At 44.4% G+C, this 26,430-nt stretch overlaps 1 protein-coding gene and 1 long non-coding RNA gene across 7 annotated transcripts in view; both read left to right on the forward strand.

Annotated features, from left to right (window-relative positions):
• Positions 1-26,430, forward strand: part of itpr3 (inositol 1,4,5-trisphosphate receptor, type 3) — a 469,401-nt gene that overhangs the window by 415,728 nt on the left and 27,243 nt on the right. For 5 of the 6 annotated variants that reach the window (XM_088368417.1, XM_088368416.1, XM_088368415.1 and 2 more), the window contains 6 exons: positions 7,176-7,295; positions 7,381-7,556; positions 11,401-11,565; positions 11,636-11,825; positions 11,906-12,010; positions 26,112-26,230. In XM_088368417.1, the coding sequence (XP_088224543.1) occupies positions 7,176-7,295; positions 7,381-7,556; positions 11,401-11,565; positions 11,636-11,825; positions 11,906-12,010; positions 26,112-26,230 (875 nt within the window). Of the gene's footprint in view, positions 1-7,175; positions 7,296-7,380; positions 7,557-11,400; positions 11,566-11,635; positions 11,826-11,905; positions 12,011-26,111; positions 26,231-26,430 lie in introns of those variants that run through there. The other variant, XM_088368419.1, reaches the window with a different exon arrangement.
• Positions 15,459-17,761, forward strand: LOC148401260 (uncharacterized). Its single transcript, XR_015857049.1, has 3 exons — positions 15,459-16,826; positions 16,952-17,150; positions 17,226-17,761. It is a non-coding gene; the product is annotated as an uncharacterized LOC148401260 (long non-coding RNA).

Consider the following 26,430-nt stretch of genomic DNA (forward strand, 5'->3'; position numbering starts at 1 on the left):
GCACCTCTACATTTTGCGCGTTTCACAACAACACAATCACACAACTTCAGGCCTTTAACTTACTTGTCCCCTGGTTCGTTGCACTGCCGGGTCCCGTCAATCCACCTCTGTCAGACGAAGGCAGACCTAAGATGCTGGCCCAGCGAAGAATTCTCTTCCCAGGACATTCTTCTCCAGGTCCTTGTAATGGACGCTGGCTTGTCGACAATGCAGCACGTCCTCCTTCGTCAGCCAGATAGCGGGTATGAGGGATCCCGGGTTGCGGCACCAAAATGTTAGAGATTTGCTCACTCCAACTTATTTTGCAAGAACCACACGGGAGACAAGTAAGTCCTTTTAGACACCTGCAGGTGGAGAGTCCATCCGTCGCTGTGCGTGCAGCGATGTTCGAATGGAGGTCTGAACCCTCCTTCCTGCAAGAGGATATTTATTAAGAGAAACAGAGTGGGGGTATGAGTAGGCTGGCTAGAAAGCCCTTGTCCCCTAGTCTAAACATGTCAGGGGATGTTTTACGACCTTGTGATAAGGAGGACAAGGTAAGGTATTTATTACCTGTTGCATTCCAACATAATCCTATGATAAAGATAACCTGGAAAACCCTAACACATGGCGTGACAGCCTCCTGAAATATAAAGATGCGCTTATCTTAGCAAAAACTAATTATTTCTCGCAAGTTATTAATCTCAATAAAAACAATCCTAAATACTTATTTGATACAGTGGCAAAGCTAACACCGACCTCCGATAGCTCCTTCCACTCAGCTGACGAGTTCATGAAATTTTTCGCTCGAAAGATTGAATCCATTAGGGATGACCATTCCAATCGCTCAGTCGAGACCGCCGATTACCGGCGTGGACGATCATCCAATAACCCTCTCAAATTTTAAAAACCTGTCCCTTGAAAGGCCTACACAATTGGTTAGTGCAGCTAAACAAACAACATGTTTACTCGACCCGCTTCCAGCCAAACTATTTAAAGAATTATTTCAAATTTTAGGACCGTCCATTTTAAATATAATTAATCTGTCTGTCTCCTCTGGTATAGTGCCAACAGCCTTTAAAACCGCTATCATTAAACCGCTTCTTAAGTGACCAAATCTCGACCCGGACTGTCTCAGTAATTATCGGCCAGTTTCAAATCTCCCATTCATAGCAAAACTTCTTGAAAATGTAGTAGCGCAGCAGCTTATTGATTACATGGTCGCCAATAATCGATATGAATCTTTTCAGTCTGGCTTTAGAGCTAATCATTCCACTGAGACAGCACTTGCTAAAGTGACGAATGATCCCCTCATAGCTATGGATTCAAACACTTCATCGGTATTGTTATTACTCGATCTTAGTGCTGCCTTCGACACTGTAGACTTCGATATTTTATTAGAGCGCCTTAAAAGCTGTGCTGGTATTTCAGGTTCAGCACTCAGCTGGTTCTATTCCTATCTATCAGACAGGACGCACCGAGTGGTCCATGGCAATGCGACCTCTGAGCTCTATAATGTTACGTGTGGTGTCCCGCAGGGATCGGTACTCGGACCAATTCTATTTAATATTTATATGATTCCGCTTGGGGACATAATACGTAAAAATAATCTTAGTTTTCAATGTTACGCAGATGACACTCAATTATACTGTATATGCCGTTATTGATGACAGATCCGCGGGACTGTTGTAATCTTGAGGCGTGCCTTGCGGAGATTAAGCAATGGATGTCTCTCAATTTCCTTCGTCTTAACCCAGATGAAACTGAGATGTTGAGAATTGGTCCAGCTCGTTATCACCACTTATTTAAGGAAACCACTATAACTATGGATAACCGAATATAAGACAATGTTTTTTGCATTGAAATAAGACTGAAAAAGTGGGGGTCGTCCTATATTCGGGCGCTAGACATTCACAACGCTAGAGGGCGCCAGATACCTTCAAAGTGAATGCTGAACTTGACTCCCCAGGCCAAAGTGAACCCGTCACGAAGAAGAAAAATAAAATAAATACTAAAAATAGCGGAAGCACGAAGAAAAATAGAATAAATAAATATAGCGGTAGCACAAAGAAGAAAAATAAAAAATTGTGATAAGAAAGAAAAGACAAGAAAATAAAAGAAGAGATAACAGAAAATGGAGAATCGTAGCGACAATGTGGAGAAAAGTGCGTTGAATATCAGCCAGGTTAACCGGCAGCTGAGGCGAAGTTATGACGCAAACTTCAAGGTGATAATGATAAATGAGGCAGAGTCTTCAAACAATTGTCAAGCGGCTGTGAAATATGGTGTCACAGAGTGCAATGTACAGAGATAGAGAGCTAAAAAAGATCGTCTAAAAAATGCTCACAGTCAGAGAAAAGCTTTCCGTGGTCCTCAGAGCAGCCGCTTTCAAGAGTTCGACAGGAGGGTGTGCGAGAAACGAAAGGATGGTATGCCCATCAGCAGAGCTGTCATTCAGCTCAAGGCCATGGAAATAGCCAAAGAGCTAAACATACCATACAAAAAATGTTGCATATCAAATGCCCTGGACGGCAGTGAGAATGTGCTATGGGAGGAGCCAGCGGAGCCAGAGGATGGGAGTGAGGACAGTGACACTGAGCACAGCGAGGCAGAGGATGTTTGTGAGGAGTAATGTTCTGACACGACAGATCTCTGCTACTCTCAAGTTTGAACCGTTTGCATTATTTTATTGCGATGTTTTTTCTTATTCCGATTGTCATTCGTTTCAGATACACTGTAAATATTTTCTGTATAAAAATTAAATTAGGTGTTCAAAAAATTTGTTACATTTTTTATTTTTTTTCAAACTTCAGTCTTGAAAAAGGGGGGGGTCGTCTTATAATTGGGGCCGTCTTATATTCGGGCCAATACGGTAACTAGAATTGTTTTTTTTTCACCTTCGTAATATTGCTAAGATTCATCCAATCCTCTCGACCAGTGATGCGGAAACTATTATACATGCGTTTATTACGTCGCGCCTGGACTACTGTAACGCATTATTCTCTGGTCTTCCTAAGTCCAGTATCAAAAGTCTACAGTTAGTACAAACCGGATTCGGTTGAAGTTGGGAAATTGTGTAAAATGTAAATAAAAACAAAATACAATGATATGAAAATCCTTTTCAATCTATATTCAATTGAATACACTACAAAGACAACATATTTAATGCTCAAACTCATAAACAATTTTTCAAATAATAATGAACTTAGAATTTTCTGGCTGCAACACGTGCAGTAGAAGTTGGGAAAGTGCATGTTTACCACTTTGTTACATCATCTTTCCTTTTAATAACACTCAAACGTTTTGGAAGAGAGGAGGACTAATTATTTTAGCTCATGTGGAATTCTTTCCCATTCTTGCTTGATGAACCGCTTCAGTTGTTCAACAGTCCGGGGTCTTCCCTGTCGTATTTTACACTTCATAATGCGCCACACATTTTCAATGGGAGACAGGTCTGGACTGCAAGCAGGCCAGGGGAGAACCTGGACTGTTTTACTTCGAAGCCACGCTTTTGTATCACGTGCAGAATGTGGCTTGGCATTATCTTGCTGAAATAAGACGGCGCTTGGACAGCAGCATATGTTGCTTCAAAGTCTGTATGTACTTTTCAGCATTTATGTTGCCTTCACTGAAATGTAAATCACCTATGCCATGGGAACCAATGCACCCCCATACCATCACAGATGTTGGCTTTTGAACTTTGCGTTGATAACAGTCCGGATGGTCCGCTTCTTCTTTCGTCCGGAGCACACAACGTCCACTGTTTCCAAAAACAATTTGAAAAGTGGACTCATCAGACCACAAAACACTTTTTCATTGTGCATCAGTCCATTTTACATGAGCTCGGGCCCAGAGAACCCGGCGGTGTTTATGTATGTTGTTCATAAACGGCTTTTGCTTTGCATGGTAGAGTATTAACCCGCACTTACTGATGTAGTGATGAACTGTATTTACTGACAGTGGTTTTCTGAAGTTTTCCTGAGCCCATTTGGTGATATCCTTTACACACTAATATCAGTTTTTAAGGCAGTGCCGTCTGATGGATCGTCTGAGGGATCGAAGGTCACGGTCATTCATTTTTGGTTTCCGGCCATGGCGCTTATGTGCAGTGATTTCACCAGATTCTCTGAACCTTTTGATGATATTATGGACCGTAGATGTTGAAAACCCTAAATTCCTTGCAATTTTGGTTTGAGAAATGTTGTTGTTCTGGTCCTACGACCATTCATTCATTTAGGGTTTCCTTTGGGTCATTTGCGGTGCGTTAGCGACATCTATTGGCCACTTTCGGTTTACATGTTGGTGAGTATATTTACGGTTCTCTTCCTGTTTGGAAAACGAGTTCAGGGAGACGACAAGGAAGTTGAAGCTCGCGGTTGGCTCAGCTTGGCGAGACAAGTGAAGTCTGCTCGAAAGCGTCACAGATGTGATTCCCTACGAGGGCAATGTTGTTTTACAGCTTTCTGTTTTGCACATTTGGGTAAAATATAGGAGAGAAAAAAGCAGAGGATCGTACGGCATTCCCTTTGTTGTTGTCCTCACCTAGCTGTTTACACATGCTGGATAGCTGAATTCCTTACACGTTCAGTGAGGCCAGTATAGTTGTTCTTAAACTGTTCAACTATTTTCTCACTTAGTTGTGGACTAAGTGTTGAACCTCGCCCCGTCCTTGCTTGCGAATGACTGAGCATGTTTGGGGAGGCTCCTTTTATACCCTATCATGGTACCCAATTCGCCTGATCACATGTGGGATGTTCTAAATAGGTGTTAGATGAGCTTTTCTCAGCTTTCTCTGTATTTTTTGCCACCTTTCCCAACTTCTACTGGAAGTGTTGCAGCCATGAAATTCAAAGTTAATTATTATTTGGCAAAAAACAATTAAGTTTATCAGTTTGAACGTTAAATATGTTCTCTTTGTTGTGTATTCAATTGAATAGGGGTTGAGAATGATTTTCAAATCGTTGTATTTTGGTTTTATTTACATTTTACACAATTTCTCAACTTCAACCGAATCCAGTTTGTACAAAGTGCTGCTGCAAGGCTGCTCTCACGGGCAAGAAAATTTGATCACATTATCATATTAGCCAACTTACATTGGCTTCTGGTACATTTAAGATGTGACTTCAAGGTTCTTCTATTAACCTATAAATCATTGCATGGCTTAGTGGCTTTATATCTCGTCGACCTAGTTGTTCCTCACGTTCCGTCTCGTAACCTCCGCTCGCAAAATGCTCGTCTTTTAGTGACCCCGAGGGCCAAAAAAATGTCAGCAGGGTCTAGAGCAGTGGTTCTTAACCTGGGTTCGATCAAACCCTAGGGGTTCGGTGAGTCGGTCTCAGAGGTTCGACAGAGCCCCCACTGAGGAGGTCCGAACAAACCTGTTTTATCGTGTAGCTTCTGATTTGCCAGTATGTAATTTGTTGCAAGTTCATGCATTGTGTTGGTTTTGTTCTTTGAACAAGGTGATGTTCATGCACAGCTCATTTTGTGCATTAGTAAAAAACATCTATGTCTTGAATTTAAAAAAAATAATTTTTCACTAACAAGGGGTTCGGTGAAGGCGCATATGAAACTAGCTAACAGCGGCTGTCTGGATTCTCGTGGACCAATCAAGAAGAGGGAACTGTAGCGGATTACCCCCCTCGAAGATACTTCCAGGACAATCGAGGGCACCTCCTGCAGTTCTTCGCTTTGTACTGGACATCCACTTTTTCTTTGATTTTTTTTTTTTTTTATTATGTATCTTATGTGCCCTCTCTGCATCCATTGCAGCCTGGTGATCCTGAAAAGGGGACCCTCCCATCTATGGTCCCTTCTCACGGTTTCTCATTTTTTCCCTAGTAGGGTTTTTTTTTTAGTTGTTCCTTACCCTCTTGGGAGCTTAAGATCAGGGGATGCTTTGAGAATAATTGTCAATTTGTTTTGTATATGTGAAGCCCTTTGAGTCTACTTGTGATTTAGGGCTATATAAATAAACTCGACTTGAAACTTGACTTGACTATCGCAATATTACAGCCAATAAACTTGAACAATATGGTATTAGAAAAGTACTTTGAACTCGGTCAAAAGTTATATAAGTAACAGCAGTATGTGAAAATGGGTCAATATACATCTTCAAGTTTAAAAGATTTCTGTGGTAGGGACAAAATATAATATAGTATACAGTTTGGGGCCCAATACCATCCATCCATCCATCCATCCATCCATCCATCCATCCATCCATCCATCCATCCATCTTCTTCCGCTTATCCGGGGTCGGGTCGCGAGGGCAGCAGCTTTCGGAGGGACTTCCCTCTCCCCAGCCACTTCATCCAGCTCATGCCGGGGGATCCCAAGGCGTTCCCAGGCCAGCTGAGAGACATAGGCTCTCCAGCGCGTCATGGGTCATCCCCGGGGTCTCCTACGGTTGGAACATGCCCGGAACATCTCTCCAGGGAGGCGTCCAGGAGGCATCCTGATAAGATGCCCGAGCCACCTCATCCGGCTCCTCTCAACGTGGAGGAGTCGCGACTCTACGCCGAGTCTCTCCCGGATGACCAAGCTTCTCACCCTATCTCTAAGGGTGAGCCCGGACATCCTGCGGAGAAAACTCATTTCGGCCCCTCCACCCGAAGGCGGAGGGAGGCTACCCTCTCGTTCACCGGGGTGAACCCCAATGTGCAGGCGCCCAGCTGGGGGGCAATACGTATACCCACACCTGCTCGACGCCTCTCACTGCAGCAACAGCGGTCCACAGCCTTTTTACAAGTGTATAAGTGATGAAGTCATCGCTAAAATCATGAAAAATCCATAGATACGCTGCACCGGACAACAAGCCGCAGGGTTCAAAACTTGAGAAAAAAGTAGCGGCTTATAGTCTGGAAATTACGGTAACTAAAATGTTAAATTTCAAATTGGATAGGGAGTGGGACTAAAGTACTACTTCTTTCCAATCCTTTTCAGGTGTGTAAACTTGCACCTCTGATCCTTATGTGCTGTTTATTGTATTTTGTTTGTACCTAGTCTCGTGCAAAGTCATAATTTACATGACTTTACTTTGATTTATTAATTTATTGTTTGAAAGAAATAAATTCAGTCATTCATTCAATGTGAGAGATAACCCAGATTACGTCCATGGCAGTCATTCATAAATGAGCCTGCCTGCATGCACACATCCATTTCTGTGTGTACGCTTGAATGACACACGTGTGTGGCAGGCATGCCAGTGCTCTATTGGTTCTCCAGAAGAATGACACTGTGGGGCACCATCTCCTTCAACCTGGCTGTCTTCATCAACCTCATCATCGCCTTCTTCTACCCATATGATTCAGGACAAGGTGCCATTGAGCATTCTCAGTTGATGTGTCATGTCCTGTTTGTATAGCCAGAACCATATCTCCTCCCCCTTCTCCACCCTACCAGCTGGAGCCATCGATGACTCTCTGCTATTGATGCTGTTCTGGGTTCTGACCGGGCTGTCCATGCTGGCCTTGCTCTCTCAGCGCTATGGCCTCCAGCCGCTGACTTTAGCGCTCATCCTGAGGTCTATCTACCACCTGGGTATCGGGAACACACTCATCCTTCTAGGCACGCTCAATGTAAGACCACCCAAATCATGTCTGATAAAAGACTGCAAAATGTCTAATGTGCCTAATCTGACCATATACAGTCCCCTCCAAAGACAAGGTAATTTCCTTTGTTGTTTTGTTTACCAAAGACATTTAGGTTTCAGATTAAAAGATGAATGAGACAAAAGTTTAGAAGTCCAGCTTTTAATTAATGGCATTCACATCCAGTTATGTTAAACTGATGACAGAGCACCTTTTGTTTCAACCCACCCACTTTTAGAGTGAGTGAAAGTATTGGAATATGCGACTTTTTCAAGTTGCTTACCCTAACCAAAGCCATGCTAATTAACCACTCACCTGAAAATCAATATAAAGATGTTTTGAAACGCTACTATTCCAACTCCAACTCGCTACGGAAGTGTGTACAAAACTGAGCCACTTGTATACCGTAAATAAATACAAACACTAGATGGCTTATGGGTGCTATGAGCCAATATGAAGTGACCTCATCAGAGGGTGGCCATCTTGTACAGGGCTACTAGATCACTCATTATCTTACAGTCAATGGAGCACGGACCTTGAAATAACTGGAAATTGCTTAACTCTTCCAAATACTCACCCAATTTTCAAACGGCTTGGTTTGTCAAATAAATGTCAGAAATGTAGTTTAAAAAAAATGTACTATTCAAGTATTAAAGGGATGTTAAACCGAGGATGGTTCACTTTTCACTAACTACCTCAGTTCATGTATTTTTTTATCAGGAAAATGAAATTTATTTTATCCATTCATTTTGGAGGAATAATGAAACAAAGAATACCTTAAAACGCGCACTTTTAATGGAAATAGGGCCACGCACCTCTTCCCTTCATTTCTTGGTTGATGACGTCACGGTAGGAAGCGATCACAATTTCCCCATTGTAAATCATTGTAGACCATTGCTTAAAATGTCCAAAATCAGTTGTCAAGTGGTACCAAAATTTGCATGGACATCTGTACTTATGACTACTTCAACATATCACAAGGATTAGCCTCTCAGTGGCTGATTTAAAAGAAATGGGTAGCCTCTCCGGAGTTGAAGTACCCTGTCACGTCTATTTCCTTTCTCCAGTCACCAACATAAGCAAACATGACGCGTTCCGAGTGGCTTAATATATGCAGAATTGTACATATATGTATATGTTGTTACATAGTCAATTAAAATTGGTAAGGGTTCATTTGACTCACATTTACCCTAAGGCCACGTATGGGGTACAAACTGTACTGCCTATCCAAACAGCCACACTCAGCTGAAGGGTCGGCCTCTTCTCTAGAAGTCTGGTACACCCAAATTTACCAACAAAACGACCTGCGGGCGTTGCATCAAGATCCAGGTATAGGCTCCTGGCTGAGTCAGGCTTCTGGTTGCAATGCTTGAGCACTTTCTTTGTTCCCTGGATTATTTTGAAGTGATGATTTGGTGCGTTGTCATAGCCTGGAAATCCAGTCATCGCTGTACCAACGACTGAGTCTGGTCATAATCAAGCACATTTCCGAGGCGAGGTAAACCTGAGCAAACAGACAATAAAACGGACCAAGTTGTGAAAAGCAGACATAACGTCAAAAAAATGAATGCTTACAGTTCTGTCAGCTGCTGCGTTTTTAATGAATACCGTAATTTTCGGACTATAAGTCGTGTTTTTTTTCATAGTTTGGGTGGGGGGGCGACTTATACTCAGGAGCGACTTATATATGTTTTTTTTTCCCACAAATTTTTACTTGATAATTAACACATCACTCACTTACAAGTATAGTTGACCACTTCACATGTTATTTTTAGTATAGTTGATCACTTCACATGCTTTTATATCTTTATCTTAAACATATTCAAAACATAAAAAATAGAGAAAGAATCAAATAAAGCAGTTAACACTTTAAAGCCAAGTCCACTGTCTGCTGTATGCACACTTGCTCCACTTTTGGTCCTCATATATTTATTATGTTATTTGTTTATTTATTATTTATTCATCACTCTTATTTATTCATTGTTTGTGCCTTCTTGTTTTTTTTGTGTTGTTTACTAGTATGCATATTGTGTACTATGTCTTGTCACCGTGGGATAGTGGAAACGTAATTTCGATCTCTTTGTGTGTCTTGGCATATGAAGAAATCGACAGTAAAGCAGACTTTGACTTTGATGAAACAACCAAATAAACAAACCTACATCTGAAAAAAATTTATATTTTCAGACGAAATTGGATGAGGGCGCTCTAAATGGGAAGGGCTTAAGAAAAATGGCACCAAAAAGAAACTCATATTTTGCAGGTAACAAACTTCAAGTTGTAAAATATGCAGCCGAAATCAGTAATCGAGCAGCAGAAAGAAAGTTTGGAGACCCGTGATGTACCAAAGCATTACTGTAATTTGAATTTCAAGTGACGTCAGTGGCACAGCGCGGCGGTTGTTTACATAAAGGACAAACGTACCCACGTACGTTCTACCGGCATCATTAGCAGCTTTGTTTCTAAGTGACACGGAGGATGCAGAGATTGAAGGAATTAAGGATTTGGAGTGACATAGAAGGCTTGAAAAACTATTATGGCTTTTACGGACGCCCGGTCCTACTCTACTGAGCTCTCGTTCCCCTCCATGGATCGAAGTCGGGGGCCGGCGCTCGGCCGGGTGGCTGTCCGCGGACGGTGCATGGGGCTCGGACATGACTTTTACGCACGCCCGGTCCTGTTGTATGGAGCTTTCTTCCACATCGGTGGCTGGAAGTCCACGCCGCCACACGCTTGGAAGTTTGTTTTGTTAAATAAAGAGCCGTTTACCAAACCCACGTCTTTCCTTGTACTTTGTTAACGCTACAATATAGTTATATAGTAGATCTGTGGAAAAACGACGAGGCTGACGTCAGGACGCACGCGCGGCGTTGTTGACAAAGGACGAGGAATTTGATCGATAGATTTAATGATTTAAAGTGCACAGATGGTTTGATAATATTGCTTATATAATAGTTATTTGAAATATAATTTATATATCGTTATAAGGGCCTGTAGGATATTTTGAAGTGCAAGCGCCGTCAGCCGCGCGCACCAATTGTTGACAAAGAATGATCGATGGATTTAATGAATTGGAGTGACACCGATGGTTTTATAAACGTGTTATTTATGTAATAGTTCTCTTTAATAACTCTATATGTTATGTCAGGCCCATTCTCAGCTCTTCGTTTGTGTTTGTCACGTGAGCATACCTATCGTTTAGCCTGTTGTTGCTATCGTATCGAACGATCGATAGATTTAATGAATTGGAGTGACACAGATGTTTTTATAAACATGTTATTCATGTAATGGTTGTCTTTAATAACTCTATGTGTTACGTCAGGCTCGTTCTCAGCTCTTTGTTTGTGTTTGTCACGTTAGCATACCTATTGTTTAGCCTGTTGTTGCTATCGTTTAGCCTGTTGTTGCTCGTTCATGACTGTTCTTGGTGTGGGATTTTGTTGAATAAATTGCCCCCCAAAATGCGACTTATACTCCGGAGCGACTTATATATGTTTTTTTTTTTTTCACTTTTTGGGGTATGTTATGACTGGTGCGACTTATACTCCGGAGCGACTTATAGTCCGAAAATTACGGTATGTGTTTCTGTCATCTCTCCTGTGCGTCATTTTGAACAAGGATGGATTTCAGTCGCTGAAGAGTAACATTTTGCACAAAGGACATGTCACAGCGAATAAAGGATTTTAATTGGATGCCTCAATTTAAACCTGAGACCAGCAGCTGTTGAGGGAGAGCTTTCTCGACCCACTTCCTTAGTGCATGTGGCTTGCTAGGCTAGCATTGTCATTGTGAATGTATTGTCATGGCAGTGACATGGCCGCTGTCTTTATTTTAGCTACTCAACAAGGTGGTGTTTGTGGTGAGCTTTGTGGGAAACAATGGAACATTCATCATGGGCTACAAGGCCATGGTGATGGACATGGAGTTCCTGTACCATCTGGGTTATGTCCTCACCTCCACATTGGGCCTCTTTGTGCACGAACTATTCTACAGCATCCTGGTATGTAGCTCATGAGCTCTGCTGAAACGCGAAGGCATGCTGCTACTAACAACCATGTCCACATTTTCAGCTCTTTGACCTGATTTACCGTGAAGAGACGCTGTTCAATGTGATCAAAAGCGTGACACGCAACGGACGCTCCATCCTATTGACTGCGCTGCTTGCCCTCATCCTTGTCTACCTCTTCTCCATTGTGGGTTTTCTGTGCCTCAAGGAGGACTTCATAATGGAGGTCGACCCGCTGCCACAGCTTGTTCCAGGTAATACCACTATGGTTACTCCCAAGATGTCATACATCGAATCTTGCTAGACAATGCTACCTGAGTGTTTGTTTTTTCAGCTCCTCAGCAGAGAAACACTGCACAGGACTTCCTCAAGTCATGTTCCACAGATGGCATCCACTGTATGGCGGAGGAGGACGGTGTGGCTGAGAGTAAAGACAATGGTATGCATTCACTGTTGGTTCATGGTGCTTCAAAGGAGGGCTGGATTTAAGATTTTTGGGCCGAAATGACGATTTCAGACAACACATTTTCAAGCTCTACAAAGCTGTGATTTTATTTGAAAAGCCTCCTACCCCCATGGTCATTCATCAATGGAATGGTACTGTAGAGTAGATGCACCACATTAAACAGTGCCACATTGTTTTAAAAATTAAAAGGAGCATCACATCTATGTCCCATTGTCACCTATACTGCCGAAAGTGTTAGCAACTGCTTGCTAATGCTACAGTTGTTTTAGGCCAGTGGTTCTTAACCTGAGTTTGATCGAACCCTCGGGGTTCGGTGAGTCGGTCTCAGGGGTTTGGCAGAGCCTCCTCTGCGGAGGCCCAAACACACCCGATTTATCGTGTATATTCGTGTTGACGCATATCTAAACTGGTCTCACAAAGGCAACAGCAGAAGTCACACTGATTCGCAGGTGTGTAATTTGTTGTGAGTTCATGCATTGTGTTGGTTTTGTTCTTTGAACTCTGTTTATGCACGGCTCATTTTGTTCACTAGTAAAACATCTATGTATTGAATTTGAAAAATATATATATTTTTCACAAAAGAGGGGTTCGGTGAATGCGCATATGAAACTGGTGGGGTTCGGTACCTCCAACAAGGTTAAGAACCACAGTTTTAGACCCTAAAATAGCTTCCGCTTCAGCAACACAAACTATATTTCACCCCTTCTTTTTTGGCTAATTATTTCAATAATTGTCAGTCATACTTTGACACCATGCTCCCTCCCCCAAATATACATGACATACTTTAAACACTTTTACAATTGACCTCTCGTGGAAGCCCTGCCCCCACATCAGTTAGCTCTTTTGGGTCTATATAGTAGCTTTTAATAACAACAAAGCTTTGCAGTAGAGCTTGTAGAGCTAAATATTACACAGCGCATGCACACTTTGCCTGATGACATCACACGTAACTACGGGATTACCTACAAACCAGGATACATCACACCTCCTCCCCCTTACATCAAAAGTAGACCCCCCCTTTTACGACATTATAGTATTTTCATTTACAATACACATACTTCAACAAAACAAACACTTTTCCAGTTCCCCGACCATTGGACTAGGTTCTGCTATTCGTACCATCTCCTCTTATTTTAACCCAGAACAACAGTGGGATTGACTGAATGCTCCACTGGTAAGGATTCTAATAGAGTTGAGGTAAAAATTCGTCATTGTTTTTGTCACATTCCATAGTCACAGACTCTTAGAAGTTGGTCCACATGGCGGCGCCACACACAATCAGATGTCTGAACTGTATATGAGCCAAGTTCAGTGTGGGCAATAATAGTAGCAGGAATCCTCTTAGTTATGCCTTGATAATTCCCAAAAAGCACTGTGTCTTTTGCATGAATATCCCATTGCAATATTTGTTTCTTTTGACTTTCCTCAACAATGTCTATCACCTGTGGTGGTTAAAGAAGCTCCAACTTCATCCGCAGTGCTCTGTTCAAAATAAGGCTGACACTTTTGTAGTTGAATATGTAATTCGGTATTTTTGACACTCATATAAGTGTGTTTGTGTGTGCGTGTGCGTGTGCGTGTGTGTGTGCGTGCGTGCGCGCGTGCTGTATATGAATGAGTCATAATTTGTTCACTTTTCACGAATAGGTATGGCATGTTGAGTTTTGATTTAAAAAATTTGCCAACTCAGATAAGAAGTGTTATGTCACCAGTACTGCCTTTTGTTCTTTGTGCTCGTCCTCTGACAGCTTATGGGTTAAACTGCAGTTGAGGCAAAACCTGCCTCATACTAAGAAATCCCGCTTCCTTCTAACGTATGGAGGGGCAGAGGTGACACTTAAGTCACGTAGGTGCAAGTCACAAGCATCTACTGAGTCGTAATCTGCAAATCTCAAGTAATTCCTAAAATATTGTGGAAAATAAATCAAGCAAGTCGAGTCAGCACCAAACTTCAAGGAAGTCGTAAGTCAAGCCATGCAGTCTTGCTCACTCATAACAAATGTCGGAGAAAATATTAAAGAATTCAGAGTATATTTAAGAATATTAAACAAATTTGCTTATCATAACACCAACTAGTATATTTACACCTTGCAAAGATAAACAACAACTGAGATTGTGATTGACTGAATTTATTTAGATTTTATACTCAACATAACTCTTTTTTTTTCTAACCAAATTTCGAGTTATTGTTAACCATGCAAACGACATATAAAACATTCAACTCGATTGGGCGGCTCGGTGGCGCACTGGGTAGCACGTCTGCCTCACAGTTAGGAGGGTGCGGGTTCGATTCCACCTCCGGCCCTCCCTGTGTGGAGTTTGCATGTTCTCCCCGGGCCCGCGTGGGTTTTCTCTGGGCACTCCGGTTTCCTCCCACATTCCAAAAACATGCTTGGCAGGCCGATTGAAGACTCCAAATTGACCCTAGGTGTGAGTGTGAGTGCGATTGGTTGTCTGTCTCTGTGTGCCCTGCAATTGGCTGGCAACCAGTTCAAGGTGTCCCCCGCCTACTGCCCGATGACGGCTGGGATAGGCTCCAGCACGCCCGCGACCCCCGTGGGGACTAAGCGGTTCAGAAAATGGATGGATGAACTCGATTGGAGAAAAAATTGAACCTTTTAGAGAAGAAAAGTAAAACTTTTAATGATTGAATGACTCATTAATGGGCAAATAGAGAATTGAAGTTAATCATCATTAATCACCAGCTCAGTGGCCTTGTGGTATAACTGTCCGCCCTGAGACTGGGAGGTCATGGGTTTGATCCCCGGCCGAGTCATACCAAAAAGACTATGAAAAAAAATGGAACCCGATGCCTCCCTGCTTGACACTCAGCATTAAGGGTTGGATTGGGGATGCTGCGAGGAACTGCGCCCCACAGTCATTACTAATGCGCAATGTATACTGAGGATGACCACTCATCATGGTTATGTCACGCTCACGCCTGCCCGTCAGTCACCTGGTAAACCCCGCCTGTCACATGCTCACAGCTACACCCCGCCAATCAGCTCAATCACCCACACCTGCCGGCTGCTCCTTAACCTCCCTACTTAAACCCTGCTACAAGCCACCTCCTTGTCAGTATGTCCCATGATGCTACCTTTTTGCTCACTGCAGTCTACCCGTCTGACTCCTGTTGCTGACCTGTTCCATTCGCTGACCCGTCTCGTCTTGCCTGCTGCCTGCCCTGACCAACTGCCCGTTACCGACCACGCTCTGCTCGCCACCCGTTCTGACTCTCTGCTTGTCCCCGACTACGATCACCACAAGCGCCCCTGCCACGGCTTGTTTTGCTGCTCTCTCCGTCGGGTCAGCTCCTCCTCCCCGGCTTCCCGGCGCTCCGTGGAGCGCGTTCCTCCATGCAGCTGTGATGCCCGATCACCGGTCACGACGCGGAACGAGCATTCACTCGCTCCTGCTCGAGCTCTAGCACACCACTTCCCCTCCCCTTGCATTCAATAAAGTCTGTTACTCTGCGCTTGGCTGTCCTGCCCTGCCTGTCACAGTACAGACTGACCAACATGCAACCAGCGAGTGACCAAACCACATTGTACTGAAGGCAGCAGCCTCTTGGCCGAGATTCAAATCCCTGGTGGAGGTGAACCAGTGCCAGCAACAGCTCGAGCTGCAGCAGCAACAGCTTGAGCAACATCGGAAGGAGGTGGCACAGGTTCTGGGAGCCCTCTGCGCCCTGCCCACGGGCAACCTGCAAGCTTCCACTGTCCCACCTGCCGAGTCATCAATGAAACGGCCTCAGCAGTTCCTAGGCTTCACGAATTTTTATCGGCGCTTCATTCCTTCGCCGCTCAGGCCTTCAAGGAACTTAAGAGGAGGCTCACGTCTGCCCCCATCCTCAGGATGCCCAACCCCGAGCGACAGTTCATTGTCGAGGTAGATGCCTCCGGCATGGGAGTCGGGACGGTGCTGTCACAGCGAAGTTCTTCTGCGCTTTCTTTTCCCACCGCCTGTCGGCCTCTGAACATAACTACGACATCGGCAACCGGGAACTTCTTGCCATGAAAATGGCCCTGGAGGAGTGGAGGCACTGGCTGGATGGCGCAACGACCCCGTTCATCGTATGGACCGACCACCACAACCTAGAGTGCCTTAGGGCCTCTTCGCCCGCCAGGCCCGGTGGTCACTGTTCTTTGATCGATTCAACTTCACTTTATCATACCACGCAGGCTCTCGCAATGCCAAGGCCGATGCTCCTGCCAAAGTCTGTGGCTGTTGCTGCCGTTACCTGGCGCATCGAGGATCAGGTGAAGGCGGCAACACAGAACCAGCCCAGTCCTAGCACCTGCCCGGAGGGACGATTGTTTGTGCCCGACCACCTCCGGACAGAGATTTTGCAGTGGGCGCCCAACTCCCACCTTGCCTGTCGTCCGAGAGCAATGTTTTTGGTGGGCCATCATAAAGGACATCCGGGAGTAGGTCATAGCCTGCAATCGATGCAACACGTCCAATTAACCCCCGACCGGACTCCTCCAAACTCTGTGTCTCGCTATCGGATGGCAACATGGTAATCCTCACGGTCGTGGACCATTTCAGTAAAATGGCACGGTTCATCACTCTCCCCAAGCTGCCCACGGCCAAGCAGACTGCCCAGATCCTCCTCCGGGAGGTTTTCCGCTATCACGGCTTCCCAAGGGACATCGTCTCTGACCGGGGCCCACAATTCACTGCCGTCTTCTGGGTCAAGTTCTGCCGCCTCCTGGGAGCCACGGCCAGATGCACGTCGGGGTCCACCCGCAGTCCAATGGATAGGCTAAGCGCCTCAACCAGGAGCTCGGTAAGTCCCTCCAATCCATTTCCAATGCACGTCATCAAGTAATCCGAAGTGGGCCCAACAACTCCCATGAGCCTCTCTCCATTTCACTTCGTTTCGGATAACAGCCGCCTTTCTTTGAGAAACAGGAGCTGCCACCAAGCTTGGGCGAGGGCCTGCTCCTCCCTCCTTCGATCTGTTGCCAACTACACCCGCCAGGCTAACAAACACCGGCCCCGACGTACTAGGTCAAACAGCAAGTGTGGCTCTCTGCGCGCGACCTGCCTCTCCGGGTCGAGTCCCCGCAAACTGACGCCCCACTTCGTGGGACCCTTCCCCGTCAGGAAGGTAATCGGCCCCGCCGCCGGCCAACTCCGCCTCCCGCGATTGATGCAAGTGCATCCCACATTCCACGTTTTGCAGGTACAGCCCCTTCGTAATAGCCCACTGGTACCAGCGCCCGCTCCGCCGCCTCCCCGGCTCATCAATGGGGACCTGGCTTACACGGTCCACACCCTACTCCAGTCACGGCGCCGCGGCCAGGGCCTCCAGTACCTTGTGAACTGGGAAGGTTACCACAATTCTGCCCGCTCCTAGGTGCCAACTCGGTGGATCTTGGATCCAGAGCTCATCACCGATTTTCACTGCTGGCCCCTGGAACAGCCCGCTGGTCAGCGGGGATGCCCGAGGGGACCCGCGAGGAGTGTGGCGCCCGACTGCGCACCACCACCACCGTCTGTCTCTCAGTCTTCCATTTCAAGGCCTGCGGCGTCACCATTCCCGGCCTAAGGAAGTAGAGACATTCGCATTTTCAAACTTGAACTAATATAATTGCAGCGACAATCGCCACTGCACACACCTCTAAAATCGTAAAGAAATTTATGTCGCCATTTGTAAGGGAGACATTAGTTCCTGTTTCAGGGCTTGAGGACCCACCCCCCTTATCCTTTCCATTCCAATGAAGCGTGACACTTCCTTCAGATTAAGGGAACTCCTAATAAAATGTCATGTAATCAAACAGCCATGACTAAAGTGAAGAACTCGAGTTTGTATGTTGTTCGTGTTGTGTTTCATGTCTGATTATGTTCTGAAAAGTGCATTACCGAGATTGTTAGAATGTTGCTCACTCTAACGTCTTTGCAAGAACCACACGTGAGACAGTTTGGCCATTTTACACTTGCAAGCGGAGATGCCATCAGCACCCTGTGTGGTACAGATTTGCTTGAAAGCAGTCTAACTTAGGCCTCTTGCAATAGCATATTTATTGAGAGAAAACAGGGTGGTCAAGTTTGGTGGTCACCTCAGCAACTGGTGCAGAGGGTCTTAGCTCTTTATTTTACAAGGTTGTGGAAACAGAAACTAGTGGAGCATTTTCGATAACTAACTAAGCAAGAATGTTTCCACATAATTTGGAAAGTTTCAACAACTGAATGTGGAAACTTTCCAGAGTTAAGGAAAGGTGAAAGGTTTAAACAAAGTTAATAATTCTAGTCTACATTCCAACATAATCATACGATAAAAATAATTTGTCAACCCTAACAGAGATTACATAATTGGAATTAGTTATAGTTTTGAATTTAAATACATTATTTTCTTCATAATTACTCACAGTAAAATAAGATTAAATGAGTATTTAAGATAAGATAAAACTGTATTGATCCCAAAATGGAGAAATGTGTTCTTTCAGCAGCCCACCATAGGAAAAAGAATGAAAACAGCAATGTAATAAACTCGAATACACCATCGAGAGAAACTATATACGTACATGAAAGAATTTACAGATTCTATTCGGGCTCCAGAGCTTTGGAATGCCTTACCAATGGATATTAGAACTGCTACCTCACTTGAAACATTTAAGACACGTTTAAAGACACATTTCTATGATAAGGCCTTTAATTAACCTGTCGTGGCCGATTCGGCTGGAGTTTGTTTTCGCTCCCTCTCCCCATTCCCCCTCTGCCCACCCCTCCCTGGCTGGGGAGGTGGTTAGGTGGCACCCAAGCTGACAGCGGCTATCTGGATTCTCGTGGACCAATTCAGGATGAGGGAACTGCAGTTTACCCTCCTCGAAGACACTGCCAGGACAATCGAGGGCACCTCCGGATGCTCTTCGCTTTGACTTGGACATCCACTTTTTCATTGATTTTCATATTATCTACTTTATGTGCCCTCTCTGCATCCATCGCAACCTGGTGATCCTGAAAGGGGGATCCTTCCATCTGTGGTCCCTTCTCAAGGTTTCTCATTTTCCCCTGGTAGTTTTTTTTTTTTAGTTTTTCCTTGCCCTTTTGGGAGCTTAATATCAGGGGATGCTTTGAGAATAATTGTCAATTTTTTGTCTATGTGAAGCCCTTTGAGACTACTTGTGACTTAGGGCTATATAAATAAATTTGACTTGACTTGACTTGACTTGACTAGATATCCATGACAAGAATTTTTGTACACAGCATACGCAATATGCATTTATAAGTAGAGGTATGACTCTGGTTAGGTTTCAAAGATATATTATACACAGATTATAATTTCAAAATACAATATAACTGGTATACATGGTATATAGATGCTGTGCATCTGGAGCAGCTAGCGTGCTATCGAGCGGACTGGGCCATTGTAAAGGGGGGAAAATCGCGAGGAGAAGGAATCTGTGTCTACATTTGTGACGAATGGTGCCGGGACTCTGTTGTCCTTTTTACCTGCTAAGGGAAATTACTGCGATTCTGCTAGTCGCGGTTTACATCCCGCCTTCCAACATTGAAAGCGACAGGATCACGGCTCTTAGTGAACTGTACCAGGCTGTCAGTGAACAACAGACGGCGCACCCTGACGGTTTCACCATCTTCGCTGGAGATTTTAATCATGCTAACCTAAAGTCTGTTTTACCGAAGCTTCACCAGCATGTTCATTTTCCAACACGTGGTGACAGCTTCCTGGTCCTGGTCTACACTACACATAAAGGAGCTTTCAAAGCCACCCCCCTCCCCAATATTGGACTTTCTGACCATATCACTGTTATACTTATGTCCGCATACAGACAAAGAGTGAAAGCATCCAGGCCGGTTCGCAATCGGGTGAGAGTGTGGCCTGAGGGTGCCTCTGATACTCTTCGAGACTGCTTTGACACAACTGACTGGGAAATGTTTAAGCGGGCACTTGCAACAATCAGACAGACATAGAGGAGTTTACTGACTCTGTTTCCTCTTACATCACGAAGTGCATTGATGATGTGACCCACACAAAATACATTGTCACTCGGGCTAACTGGAAGCCATGGCTGACAGGGGCTGTCCTCAGGCTGCTGAGGGCCAGAGACAAAGCCTTCAGAGCTGGGGATGAGGCTGGGTTGAGAACAGCGAGGGCCAACCTGTCCCGGAGCATCAAGGAAGCGAAAAAGGCATTCTCTTGCAAGATTACCGCCCACTTCAAAGACAGCAGGGACGCACGGAGCCTATGGCAAGGCATTCAGACCATCACGGGCCACAAGCCCGCGCCGCAGAGCTGCGAGGGCAACATCCCTCTGCTCAACGATCTGAACCGCTTATTTGCTCGCTTCGACGCTCAGAACAGCACTTGCCCGCTGAAGACCCCTCCCACTCCTCACGAGCAGCCTCTCTGCCGATAGCGTGAGGAGGACGCTTGCCGCTATCAACACCCGTAAGGCGGCGGGCCCAGACAACATCCCAGGTCGAGCGCTGAAGGACTGCGCCAAGGAGCTGATGGGTGTCTTCACAGACATCTTTAACATTTTCCTGCAGCAGGCCATCGTCCCATCATGTTTCAAGGCTGCCACCATCATACCTGTGCCGAAGAAACCTGCTCCATCCTGCTTCAATGACTACCGCCCCGTGGCACTGACACCCATTATCATGAAGTGCTTTGAGCGGCTTGTCATGGAGCACATCAGATCCATCCCCCCCCCCCTCCAGACCCCTTCCAGTTTGCGTACCGAGCCAAACGGTCCTCTGAGGATGCCATCTGCTCTGCCCTCCACTCAGCCCTCACCCACCTGGAGAATAGAGACTCGTATGTGAGATTGCTGTTTGTGGACTTCAGTTCTGCATTCAACACCATTGTACCACAGCGACTCATCTGCAAACTCGACAAGCTGGGCCTCAGTACCTACCTTTGCAACTGGCTACTGGACTTCCTCTGTCAGAGGCCTCAGGTAGTACGTTTTGGCGACAATATCTCCGGCAGTATCACGCTGAGCACGGGGGCCCCCCAAGTCAGCGTGCTCAGTCCGCTGCTCTTCATCCTGCTGACGCATGACTGCACTGCAACCTACAGCAGCAACCGCGTGCTGAAATATGCAGACGACACGACTCTCGTGGGTCTCATCACCGAAGCCAAAGAGACTCAATACAGGTCGAAGGTCGACCTTCTGGCCACGTGGTGCAGGGACAACAACCTCCTGCTGAACGTCAACAAGACCAAGGAGATTGTTGTTGACTTCCGGAAGGGTCACACCCAACACCTGCCACTGACCATCGACGGTGCTGTGGTGGAGAGAGTGAGCAGCACCAGATTCCTGGGGGTGCACATCAGTGAGAACCTCTCCTGGACCACCAACACTGCATCACTGGCGAAGAAAGCTCAGCGCCGCCTGTACTTCCTGTGAAAACTCAGGCGAGCAAGTGCTCCTCCGGCCATCATGACCACATTCTTCCGTGGCACCATTGAGAGCGTCCTGTCCAGTTGTATCGCTGTGTGGGGTGGTAGCTGCACTGAATACAACATGAGGGCCCTGCAGCGCATAGTGAACATAGCTGGTAAGATTATTGGTGCCTCACTCCCCTCCCTGAAGGACATTTACACCTCCCATCTCACCCACCAGGCGACCACGATTGTGTGTGATGTGAGTCACCCCGCTCACTTTTTGTTTGATCTTCTGCCCTCCGGGAAGAGGTACAGAAGCCTGCGCTCCCGCACCACCAGACTCACCAACAGCTTCATACTCCAGGCTGTTAGGACCCTGAACTCTCTCCCCCCTCCACCCTCGGCTGCATAAAGCTTTTGCGCTATATTCTGACTGTCTGCTGTATGCACACTTGCTCCATTTTTGCTCCTGTTATTTATTTATTTATGTTATTTGTTTATTTATTATTTATGCATCGCTCTTATTGTTTGTGCCTTCTTGTTTTTACTTTTTATGCTGTTTACTTGTATGTAGTATATTGTGTAATATTTCTTGTCACCGTGGGATAGTGGGAAACGTAATTTCGATCTCTTTGTGTGTCTTGACATGTGAAGAAATTGACAATAAAGCAGACTTTGACTTTGATACAACATGACTGTGAATTATACTTCCCATTTTTTGTTAAAACTGATGTTATTTGAATAAGGGCCAGGACTGTGGCCCAAAACTTCCCCCAGCTGCCACTTGAGACTGCAGGTGTGTCCGGCATGTAAGAGCTGATGACACTTCCTGTCTCCCTCTCTCTTGAACCTTCCTTTTTCTTGGTCTGGAAACTTGCAAACTTGTTTTTTGGGGTCGGGGAAATCCCCTGACCTGGGCTCTGGGCTTTAATGACCCTGCCGGAATGCCAAAGAACCTGTGGCTTCCTACTCTGGTTCACTACTAGCACATGAACACTATGGTGCGTTTCTGGCGATGCAATTCAATCAGTCAATGGATTTTGCGCGTGCCAGCGCGTCTGAGTGGAGTGTTGGGGGCGTGGGACGTGGGGATCTGCAACCCAAAACCACAATTTTGGCCTATTCACAGGATATAAAATGAGTTAACTTTTAACGTGCTATGGACTTTGTGGAGAAGGAGAGGGCCAAACGGAGGAAAAGATGATTATCCCAAAAACTACAACACGTCTATGTAACAATATCGGGAAAAAAGTAAGCGAGAGCAGACTTGGAGAACTGAGAGCGAACATTTTTTGTCATCAAAGGAGTTTTGCCGTAGAAAATTAGAAAGCCTGCAGCAAGATGATGCAGATGAAGCGGCTGGCTTATGTTCTTCACCGCATTTGCTTGCATTAAATTAAGGTGTTGGGCACAAAACTGTCGTTATCACCAGGCGAAGCCCTTCCCCCTCCATTGAGCGCTTCCAGCCGCTAATGAACAGCTGCCTGTATCAGCGTGTCAAAACGCTCACATGGTAAGCGAAGCGTGACACTCACCATACGTTAGGTGTGCATGTTGCATAGGGCCCTATGATGCTAAGTGCCACCTTTTTGTTTTGCGAAATCATTGTTTTTGGCTGTGCAACGGTACTTGTGTTTGAATTCACTCTGGTCTGCTGAAACGGGGAGAGTGAGTGTTCAAACAGCTCACCTCAACAGCCAGGTGTGAAATACCAGGTGTCTTCGAGGACTCCCCTGAGCATGTGCTATGCCATACCAGCCTTTCCTTTGTACATTTTTCATTTTATATTTAATTTTTCTCTCAACTTTTCCTGCCAATTCCTTCCTTCTTGGCCAGCTGACTGCAGACTCAACTCTCGAACCACTTCCTGCTCATCCATCCAAGAAGACAATAAGAGCAAATGAACAGAGTACAAACAATTGGTGTTACAGAAGTTTAGTTGATTCATAGCCATCCTTTGAGAACGTTAACAGCATTTCATGCCCAGATCATTTATTTTGAGTTGATTTTATTATCTTGTTGATCTGATGATATTCTATTCTTTGCTGTAGTTAGTTTTCTTCGGCATTGTTCTTGTAATTCCCACATAGATTTACAGAATAAATGTCCACATCATAAAGCTGTATTTGGTAGTGTCTGTGTGTTTGTTTGTGTGTGTTTAAATAAATATTCATCACCTCTAAGTTTTCAACACAACTGCAAACATTTTATCTATATCCGCCCATTACTTACTTACTACTTACTTTTCGGAGCGTAACCCCAGCGAAAAACGAGGGATTTGTATTTGTATTGCATTTTTGAATTTTGGCCAAATTGATTTGCTTATGTGCTTGACCTTTATTCCCTTAAATTTCGTTTATGAAGCTCACTTCCCCAATAAAAATCAGGATTTCAAATCCCTTCTAAGAATACACTTGTATTCAACTGATTAGTCATGCACTACAATTTTATAATGTCCTTGAATTAAATGTCCTTATTTGAGAACCTTTACCAGACATGAGATTAAAATGTAATTACATAATTAGATTAATTAATTTTAACTACTGTTATCAATTAGATTACATTTTAATCACCTGACAGCACTAATATATAGCGGTTTAACACATCTGTTAGGATTGATAAATTATTTTGATAGTATTATTATGTTGGAATGTTGACTAGAATCATTAATTTTGTTAAAACCTTCCACCTTTCCTTGACTCGTTGAAACTTTCCACATTCAGTTATTGGAACCTTCCAAATGATGTGGAAAAAAATCGTGCTTAGTTAGTTTTCAAAAATGCTCCACTAGTATCTGTTTCCATAACCTTGTAAAACAAAGCGCTAAGACCCTCTGCACTGATTAACCAGTTTGTAGAGGTGACCCCTGTACCTGTTCACCCTATCCACCACCCTGCTTTCTCTCAATAAATATTCCGTAGCAAGAGGCGAAAGTCAGACTGCTTTCAAGCACCTCTGTACCACACAGGGGATGGAAATGGGATGATGGCTTTCTCCGCTTGCAAAATGATAAACTCTCTCACGTGTAGTTCTTGCATAAAAGGTAGAGTCGGCAAAACTCTATCGACATCTCTCCCTCGTACTTGCTTTGTACTGCTTTGAGGAGCTGGAGAGTTTGCGTGTGTGTGCGTGTTTGGCAATATAAGGAAATATATCATAGAGACATGAAACATTGAAGATTTCATCTAGTTTGTGAAATAAAGTATGCCTGTGCAAGTATATTTTTTTTCTTCACTTCATTTACAGCTTAGCACACTGAACCAGCATAGTATCCATCCCCACAGCTATATTCTACATCATCTCTTGTCTACACAGTACACTGGGGAGCAATTGAAAAAACATCTGTTGAGTTACATATTTGTGCTCAGTAAAACTAAAATTGGCAAGCTGATTCTGAAATAGCAGTTTATATTCTACCATGTCCATTTTTTTCCTCAATGCCAATTCCATTGATGGCCGAAAGACTTGAGGTTATTACATTTGGACTCGTTTGCAGCTACATAGCAATTGTATGTGCAGTCACAGTTGTATCAGTGCGATGAGTGGTGTGTGCAGCTCCCAAAAGGTCAGTACCATCAATATCTGCAAACAAACATCTATAGGTAGGAATTAAGATAATCACTGCTCGTTTTTCTTGTAACCTTCATAAATTATATTTTGTTTTATGCTGCATTTGATGTGATAGATAAAAACTAAAATGAGTTTTGGATTCTGCAGCAAAAAATTAGTGACAGCCCATTGTCAAGATCAAAATGTCTCGTCTCGTCCCCAACTGCTCCACTATGTGTCTGTTGTCGTGGTTTCTGTCTGTGTGCTCGCCCCTCCCCTCCTGTGTGCCCATGATCAGTGTGATTGTTCCCACCTGCCTCTCGTTACCTGTCGTGACACAAAATCAAGATCAAGATTTTTTATTGGCCATGTTTGAGCATGCCAAACAAGGAATTTGACTTCGGTACATCGCAGCCTCTGTTCAACATTTAGGTGACTAACAACACTCAGGACATGTGCGAAAATTGACAAATATTCTAAAACATCCCCTGATCTTAAACTCCCAGGAGGGCAAGGAAAAACTCAAAACTCCTACTAAGGGAAATGCGGAACCTTGAGAAGAGACCACAGATGGGATGATCCCTCTTCCAGGATGACCAGGCTGCAATGGATGCAGAGTGGACACATAGTACACATAATATAGACACTTCAAAGATAAAGCGTCGAGAGCAGGATGTTATTACACAGCAATGTCTGAGAATCTAAGAGTGGTGTGAGTTCATCAGAGCGAGAGCAACTTAAGGCAACAGAAACTGTTTCCCAGTGTTTTCTACGTACTCCTTTGACTGGACCTTCTTATTTTTAGATAAAGGCATCACAGTCATTTATTAGCACTTTTAATGGATACATAAACAGTAGGCGTACTCTAACATTACTTAAAGCAATGTGTTGCAATTATTTAAATTTTTTGCACTTAACCTCATTCCTCCTCTACCTCTTAAGGGCATTTATTTGGTCACTGGATTTGTGTTTTATAATTACTTTAATTTAATAATCAGTTCTTCACTTTATTGTATTTTGTATATTTAAGGGAAAAATACTATACTGTGATATATTTGGTAATCCGCATATAAATTTACATTTTGAGATATACATTTTGTCTATAACACACACCTTTACGTCAGATGTCAAACATGAACTAGTTTGCATTTTGGTTTTGTCCGGCAGGCGAGTCAAGCAGTGAGCGAGCCTGTGACACGCTGCTGATGTGTATCGTGACGGTGTTGAATCATGGCCTGAGGAATGGTGGTGGAGTGGGTGATGTCCTCCGCCAGCCCTCCAAAAATGTAAGACTTTCTCTTCTCATGTTGCAATTTCCATGCAGCTATGCCCATAGAGGCATTGTCTCCCGGTGACCCTTAATGACCAACTGAAATAATTTCAGAAAATGCCAAATGCAATCTAGTTGTGTCACAAGTAATTTCTAATTAAACATTTTAAAGCATGAAAATAATTTGTTGTTTTACATATTTGACGTGGGTTTTCT

Source organism: Syngnathus floridae, chromosome 2 (genome assembly GCF_059516105.1).
Source record: "Syngnathus floridae isolate MCC-2025c chromosome 2, RoL_Sflo_1.0, whole genome shotgun sequence".
Classification (NCBI taxonomy): Eukaryota; Metazoa; Chordata; class Actinopteri; order Syngnathiformes; family Syngnathidae; genus Syngnathus; species Syngnathus floridae.